General features: G+C 32.7%; 1 protein-coding gene across 1 annotated transcript; it reads right to left on the bottom strand.

The window, feature by feature from the left end:
• Positions 1-688: 688 nt before the first annotated feature.
• On the bottom strand, positions 689-6,917 carry LOC149553280 (small ribosomal subunit protein eS12-like). Its single transcript, XM_089788750.1, has 4 exons — positions 6,820-6,917; positions 1,686-1,977; positions 1,543-1,608; positions 689-1,107 (listed from the first exon to the last, which is right to left on the bottom strand). The coding sequence occupies exons 1-4, from the start codon at positions 6,828-6,830 to the stop codon at positions 1,048-1,050; spliced, it is 429 nt and encodes a 142-aa protein (XP_089644876.1). The 5' UTR covers positions 6,831-6,917; the 3' UTR covers positions 689-1,047.
• Positions 6,918-8,691: the final 1,774 nt, after the last annotated feature.

The following is an 8,691-nucleotide window of genomic DNA, read 5'->3' as shown; positions in this document are numbered from 1 at the left end:
TCTACAAAAATATTTTAATACTTCAGACCCAAAGTTACGTATTGCCGAGGCACAGATGGAAACCATAACTTCCTCAAATTTTTATACCAAAAAAAAATTATAGAAACAACAAACGGCTTACATAGTATTTACTATCCATTAGGAACTTACTTTTGCTTTATATCAGTAAATACCATATCAACAATCAATGTCGCAACTGTTAAATGAAAATGAATAAAGTCCAAATTTTATGGGCGAGTCTAGATGCTCGACTATTAAAATGATCTTTGCAGTACCGAACATGCAGAAAACTGCAACTACCAGAATCGACAAGCAGCATGTCAGTGCAGATTGTCAGCCCCATATGGATGTTACATACTTCATCTCTTCCATCCATAAGTAATATATAATATATAGCCTGATGTTTCATTTATATTCTAGGTCAATTAGTTTCATAAATAGCCACCCAGAAAATCTTCATTACGTTACCTTGTTTGAATCATCCCATTCTAGTAAGGAATAAACTCTACTAAATTTTGCATCACTCAACAGCAATTCTGTGTAACGCAGAAAATCTGTTCAATTGATTAAACATCCACCACTTATATGGTTTAATAAAAGCAAAGCAACTAGATTTAGACAACGGTATTTTTTTCTTAATAACATTCAGCATTTGAGATCCATTTATGCCAGCAAGTCCATAACCTGATTTGCGAAAAAAATACCATTTGAATTGTAAAACCATAATATTCATTGGCTGTTCAAAAATATCAAGGATCTAGCATTACAATTTTTTTACCCGAAACAGCATTTGATCAGAATCCGAATATCACCATTAACTCATGCTCAAAAACAAATCTAACCATTCAAAAAAGGACGGATAAATTTGAAGTTTAAAGTTCCGAATAAAATTGACGTTAAACGTTCCGAGATAAAATTGAAGTTAAAGTTCCGGAATAAGTTGTCATCTCATAGCCTTACAATTGAATCCGCATATATTAGCAAAAAGGCAAGCAAAATTCCGAAATCATTTAGTTGAGATGAAGCAACTGATCGCAATCTCATAGATCAATGTCGTTTTACGTATTCTTGAATTACATTCAAGCCTTCCGTCTCTTCACCATAGTCCTGTTTGCGCACAATGGAAAAATTGATGGGATTAGAATTTAGCGAGAACAAACATAAAGAATTCTTAATAATCATGTAGTTTCCACAGTCAATTATAATAGTATTGAAAGCTTAGTATTGAAAGCTTATGGATTAAACTGTGTATAGTTTTTCAACATCAATGTTTTGGATCATACTAAATGATCCATCATCAGGATGACACAATAGCTAGAGAGCACAAATGATGATGGCAATGAATCATTTGTGTGCTTTCTAGCTATTATTTCATCCTGCTGATGGATCATGCAATATGATCCAAAACGTTGATAGTGAAAAATTATACAGTTATTTGCATCTTTCAATACTATAAAGAATTCTTGTTTCAAATGACAAAGTAGAATATAACAGAGTGGTTAGTTCAATTATAAATATAATAATCTAGAGATTCTATTACACCTTGACGACAACACAAGAACATCCCACAACCTTCCGAGCTTTGCCCTCTGAGTCAATTTTGCAAAGCTGCAATAACCAGAAACATGTTATACAGGAATATAGGCAGATCACAATCGTCAATTAATAAACTGGGAAACACTTACTCCTGCCCATTCACCCAACTTCTTTGCACTTGGCACAGATATCAAGTTCACATTGTGTTCAGCACACAGGGCTTGAACTAATTTTGTGAAATCAGGCTGGTTGCAATCTTCGGCAAGAACACAAAGCTGAGCAGCATGCTTCTCAATTGCTTTAGCACCCTCGTGAAGACCACGAGCAAGACCATCATGGGCCAATGATTTTTTCAACACAAGCTGCAAAGCAGTTAAGATGTCCATGGGCTCTCCCAATGCTGGAGCAGCAGTGGGTTGAGCTACGGCATCTACTTCTCCTCTGAAAAAATCAGGAAAGTAATGTCAATTGTATACCATGACGCATTTTAAATTTTAGATCCAGATAAAACAAGGCACCAAATTTGATTGAATAACATGTAGATCAGATGCTAAAAGATATTATCAATCAAGATTTATGGCAGAAGTAACTCCAAACTCATGCATCATATATCATGATCTATGGTTAAGAATGGTTTACAATCAGAACCTAACTCAATATCAACAACACCTGCTTTTGACTCGATGCGTCTTGAAGGATTATGACTCGCGAGTATAAAAATCAACACTGCAATTTGTGTGCAGTCAACAGAACTTACAAATAGGAAAATACCATCATTATAGAGAGAATCTCACAGTATAGTACTCCCTAAAATAATGAAACATATTAGCAGAAGCTCATTATAAATAAAGACGTAAAATAGGTCTTTGGCAGAAGCTCATTATAAATGAAGACATAAAATAGGTCTTATGATTTCAACTTTGTTATGTCACCTACTATTCGTGCTCCATAAGAAGCGGCACCTGTGCCAGAGAATAATGCACAGGCCAGAGAAATTACATGGGGCTACTGCAAGGAGGGGTCTTTCCATTTAACACGAGCAATTACGCACGTGGTATGTGTCCAATGGTCATCTGTGGTGGATTTCTCATTTGACATTGGTTTCCCTTTCACAATGTAGTCATCCACACGGTTATGCATGTCTAATATGGGGTTGAAAAAGATATGTCCAATATGTAGGAAGTTGTGAAAAAGGTTACTCCATTTGTAGCACGGCCATCAAGATGGGGTTTAGACTGTTCTAAATGAACCAAGAAGTTTATTAAGAAGCATTGAGTGCTATATAAGTCTAATAACAAAGATCAGTTAAAAACAAAAAGTGAAACAAAGGACAGATCAATTAAAAACAAAAAGTGAAACAAAAGACTACTGAGTGATGTAAGCATTGTTTTTCAATTAATTATTCAGATTGCACTCTGTGACCTATCATCAGAATGCTAAAGATCAATCCTGGTGCTGGATCATGGGGTGTGATCCATCAAGGATGCAAGAGAGCGATCCTGATGCTGGATCATGGGGAGCGATCCTCATCAGGATGCTAGAGAGCAATTCTGATGATGAATCATGAGATGTGATCCAAAACATCGATGCAAAAAAATGTTTACACAATCGAATGCAGAAACCAGCTTTCAAGGGAGAATCATCTGTTGACTGTAAACATAGGAAAGATGTAGAAATCTCTACTTCAGAGAATGCTGGAGATAAAACAAATCATGTCCAGTAACCAAACCTTAGGTAAAAGGGCTGCTGCAATTCAGATGTGAACTGAAAATCCAATGCCTACTTTTAGTCATTGTCCTATACAAAACTGCTACCATTCAGATGTGAAATCCAAAAATCTACTTTCAGGAGTTGTACTTGACATGATGACAAAGATCTGTTGACTGTTACATAGGAAAGATGTAGAAATCTGAACTTCAGAGAACACTAGAGATAAAACAAATCAGCCAAACCCCATTATTAACACAAAAAACTACTTCAATACTGCAATTAAGGAAGCCAAAAGAAAAAACACTCATGTCCAGTAACCAAACCTTAGGTAAAAGGGCTGCTGCAATTCAGATATGAAATGAAAATCCATGCCTACTTTTGGTCATTGTCCTATAAAAAACTGCTACCATTCAGATGTGAAATCCAAAGATCTACTTTCAGGAGTTGTACTTGACATGATGACAAATAAGATTGTTCATTTTGATAGATCCAACCACCCATCAGAATCTTAATTGTCACTGGAAAAAGTTGTACCAAAAACCTAAATGTGGAATGGAAAAACAAAGGTACAAATCTTGAGTGATCTTTGACAATATAACCTTCCAAGATTGAATGTTTTGCTTCAACATGCTATCAAACAATTTGGTTGCAGCAATTGAGAAGCTATACAAAACAGATCAGTCAGAGACTATTGAAGAGAAATTTTCACATAAAAAGGATGTAATTCTGAGAGCTGTCCTTATTGGTGTAAAAGACAAGTTCATTTGCCTTTTGAAATTCTATAAGGATCCATCAAACAAGGCCATCAGATTTGTACACTCAATGCCCTGGTCACATGAAAAAAAACTAATTGTATTATGCATTGTGATATTCAGGAATTTTTTGAGTTTCTTTTAAAAAGTTCCCAGATCACATTGTAATGTCCCATGTCGAAATGTGATTACCAAGATCATGGTTCTGACATTGCTAGATTTGCATCTAAATCTCTGAGTGATATTGAGAAATGTACACCTGGGGTTTGTCCTTCACGTGATAAAGAGGGTATTCGTAATTTTTTTTAAAGGGCAGTAGTCATTTCATTACAGCATTGCAGGAGCTAGACGCATACTTAAGGTTAAAACCATCAGAATCACAAGGTAAAACAAGTACACGTTTCTGCAATTTAACCTGACTTTTTCATTACATCACTTATCAGCATCAGTTCCGCAAGAATTTCAACAAGAACCTTGTATAAAAGAAATGCTCAATCAATGCTCATTCTTGGATTTCTTCCTCTTATATTAGCACATAACTGTTTGTCGTATTTAAACAGACCGCATTATAAAATGGATTACCCCCCCCAGGATGGCACAAGTATACTAAGCACAGAATAATAGGAATATACTCAAAGGTCATATATCCTGCCATACAAAACATGCACAATTAATATAGGAAACCACCAAACTAATAAGTATAAAGCTGAAACTATGGAACTTTTCTGGTATTGTTTTGTTTCAAGAGTTACCTCGACCAGTGTAAACTATACATTGTATTCGCCCACACAAAATCTAGGCTTTCTTAATATATAGTGAATAGAAGAACCTCTTATATTCCACACCCACTGTTTCACAATGTGACTTAGGTTGCCGTCACATGGACAGCCTTCCGGAACTACTTTTGTATAGCAAAGGGTTCTCACGAGGAAAAAATTGCTACGGGATTAATTACAATCGCTTCGTGATAAATTGGAGCTTTTATAGTTTTACTTTAAGGTTTTAACAGGTGTATTTGAAGTGGGGCTAGAATTTTTCCCCAGCTTCCAACTTTTTCTTCCCTTGTCAATTATCTGAAATTTGAACAACTTTTAACATTTGAATTGATTTAAGCTTTTTATCATTCTATTTCATAATATTCTGTATAAAATTCATATAACCATAAGTTTCAATGAATTTTACAGCTTTAACTTTTAAGCTTAAGTTGCACTACAAAAATCAAGCAGTCGACCTACTTTAAAGTATTCTAAGAAAATCTCAACAGCACCCACATTTTTTAAAGAGACTCCACTCCATAAGAGTGCAGCCTTAATATACGAGTAAAGTGCAATGCTCCCGATCAAACTACCCAAGGCATTTCTCCCCCAAGTAGAATTGCACAAAAACTGGCATAACCACATCAAAGCCTAAAGAATATAAAAGAAATTGTTGAATGAAGTGCAACATCCAACTGGGCACTGCAAGCTCATGCACATGTTAATAACATGGACAAGCCCATATCCATCCTATTATTATGCTAAAAAACAACAGTGAGAAATTTAGTACACTGTTTTTACGGAAAGTGGCTAAATACAGGCAGACATCAACTAATTTAGTATTGTCTATTATGCTTCTGAGAATGATCGTGTGTATGTTTTTAGCATCAACCTTTCAGACTCTATGATCTACATCAGAATAAGAGAGCACATCTAGATTCTTCAATCATCCCAACTCCCAATGCAATACACTTAGTTTACAGTTATGGTTCAGCCCAAAGATTGAACAGAATATATGAGGCACGGGATTGCAAGTTTAAAATATAGTCCACAATATAAGAGAATATAAAAGGAAACCCAGTTTTGAAATAGGGTTTACGATATACGCAAAATTTTGAAGCGGTTAACAACATGAGGAATTAAATATCAAATCAGCTACACCGCCATAAATGTGAAACAGGTACACAATGTGAGGACAGAATTGCCAAATCAGATACACATCGTCTGCCCATATAGCATTTTAATATAGCCACAAGAAGATGGGGCATATTTCAGCGACTATACTTGCTTAAAGTAGAGCTATCTGACATGTTTTTGTGCCTTTAGAAAAACCTAGACACTCTGATTTGAGAATTCAAAAGTAAAATAATCCGATCTTATTAGTATTGCAGCAACACACCATCATTAAGCACTATAACCATTCAGTATTTATTCATCCACCCGCAAATGACATCTACCATCCTGAACTATTATAGAATTATTATAAACTCACGAGCTAGCTATTACGGTATTCTTCTCCAAAGAAAAGCCATTATAAGCGTGCACCCATTATATGATTTCAGCCACAGCTTATGGCAATCAACTTACAGATGCACCGAACCAAAATTCTTGCCACAACTGGCTAACAGATCTATTTATGCACTGTTTGAGTTTTCCAGCGTATCTCTTAAGCATCCACGTCAAAATAAAAATAAATTATTTTTACATGTAATGGACAATTTGAACCTTAGGGGTGTGATACGCCCCTGAACCAAAATCAACAAATAAAAGACGAAGATAAAAACCTCTAAAAAATCAAATTATAAACAATTTTGTACAAAATGATTAGTTTCAAAATACAACAAAACCCAAATCTTATTCTTAGACTTTTTCATTTTCTTTTCTTCAGAGGGCCGATCAGTTACATGATTGCAGCTAAAGCTGGTTATGAATGGTAAATGCAAATACCCATATCTCGCAATAAAACGCAGACAATCTTACCAAGTGCCATTCAATAAAAAATTGATCTTTCCTGACAATTTTACATATAGAATGAAAAATATACGCTCAAGAGAAAAGCAAGGTACCCGTCTGCCATTGCTTGTTCTTCCCAGAAAACAGGTATGACTACTTGAGTTGCTGCAGACGAACTCCAGAACAGCAGAAATTGTGACAGCCAAAAATTAAGTCTCGAATGTTTCCATGTCAATATGTATGATAGGGTTTATGTTTTAGGGTTAGGGCTTTGCACGCCGAGTTATTTAGATTGGGTCACGTGGTAAGGGGTACCCTTTTAATTTTCTTTTTAAAAAGAAACAAATCAGTTTTTCTCATTAATCATTTTAATTAAATTTGATATGTGTCTATTTGAATGAAGTTTGTATATCTAGTATTTCTTGTCAACTTAGTATTGTTGTAATAATTTATAAATAAACTAGTTGTATTAATTTGTGGAAAATTTTAATTTTCTATTAATTACAATTTATTATACTTCTTAATTTGGCATAAATTCATATTATTATTATTATCTGTAATGTAAATGTAATATTTTTAATCTTATTAGTCTAAATTTATTTTAGATCATATGATTCACTTACATTAAATTTGTGAAATTTAGACTACTAATTTTTTCAAGTTAATGGTTTTATTTTTTCAATTTATTCCTACAATTTGATTGGATAAAACACTCTATTAGATTCACTTCTCAAACTTGTATCTTTAATTGTTTTAACGGTTTACTTTTGGAACTTATTCATAACAATTTGATTGGACAAAGTGAGATCTTCACTTTCCAAATTTTTAACGGTTTTACTTTTTGAATTTATTCTTAACAATATGATTGGATAAAACACTCTGTTACATTCACTTCTCAAACTTGTATCTTTAATTGTTTTAACGGTTTTGAAATTTATTCATAACAATTTTTGATAGGATAAAACATGGTCCCTAGATCTTCACTTCCCAAATTTTTAACGGTTTTACTTTTCAAATTTATTCTTAAGAGTTTGATTGGATAAAACATTGGATCTTCACTTCCCAAACTTTTATCTTTAACGAATTCTACTTTTTGATTTTATTCTTGACAATTTGATTGGATAAAACAGTCCGGTTGTCAGATCTTCATTTCCGAAACTTTTATCTTTAATTGATTTCACTTTTTTAATGTATTCTTAACAATTTGATTGGATGGGTTGTAGATCTTCACTTCCCAAACTTTCATCTTTAACGTTTTTACTTTTTGAATTTGTTCTCCATAATTTGATGGAAAAACATTTGATTGTCAGATGGTGGCTTCCCAAATTTTATTTTATTTACTTGACCATTTGAATTTGCAAATTGTATTTTACAACTTATCAAAGTTATTTCTTGAACATATTTCAAAGTTTAGCAATATTAAGAAAACTTTTAAGATTTAAAATATAAACAAATTAAAATGGTCAATTTTTAACGATAAAAAATAACAAGATGAGGTGAATATAATCCTAATATAAAATTGGGTTGCAAAATTATTTTTTTAAAAAAAATCATATAGTAATTTAGAAGTTAGTAATACAATTTTATTTTATTTAAGATTATTATAATTTATCATTATGAGTATATTATTCCATTATATTATACTTTAGCTTTAATTGTTTATTTATTTTAATTTATAATTAGTAAAATATTTTAAAATAAAATATTATTAATTAGCATTATTGTAATTATAATAATCAATTATAATTTTAATGTGATATAATAATTAAATTTTGATTTTATTTTTAGTTATTGTTAATTAAACTTATAATTAATTATGTAACATATTTTTTTGAATTAATCTAATATTAAAAAAGAATTAATATACTTTTTCCTATTTAAATTTGTTAGAAATAGATAATACTGAGAGGGGGGAGGGTGAATCAATATTCTGCAACTTTTGCCCACAACTGAATATTGTTAACTATTTTATAACTTGCATATGA

Source organism: Cupressus sempervirens, chromosome 6 (assembly GCF_028749045.1).
Source record: "Cupressus sempervirens isolate cs-2001-9-10 chromosome 6, ASM2874904v1, whole genome shotgun sequence".
Classification (NCBI taxonomy): Eukaryota; Viridiplantae; Streptophyta; class Pinopsida; order Cupressales; family Cupressaceae; genus Cupressus; species Cupressus sempervirens.
This window is presented reverse-complemented; position numbering and strand designations above follow the sequence as displayed.

Bases quoted from the DNA above. Each gene is read 5' to 3' on its own strand.
- LOC149553280 (XM_089788750.1), bottom strand. The intron at 1,609-1,685 runs GTAAGTGTTTCC...TGGTTATTGCAG, and splicing joins AGTTGGGTGAATGGGCAGGA to CTTTGCAAAATTGACTCAGA. The intron at 1,108-1,542 runs GTGTAATAGAAT...GTGCGCAAACAG, and splicing joins GTTCTTGTGTTGTCGTCAAG to GACTATGGTGAAGAGACGGA.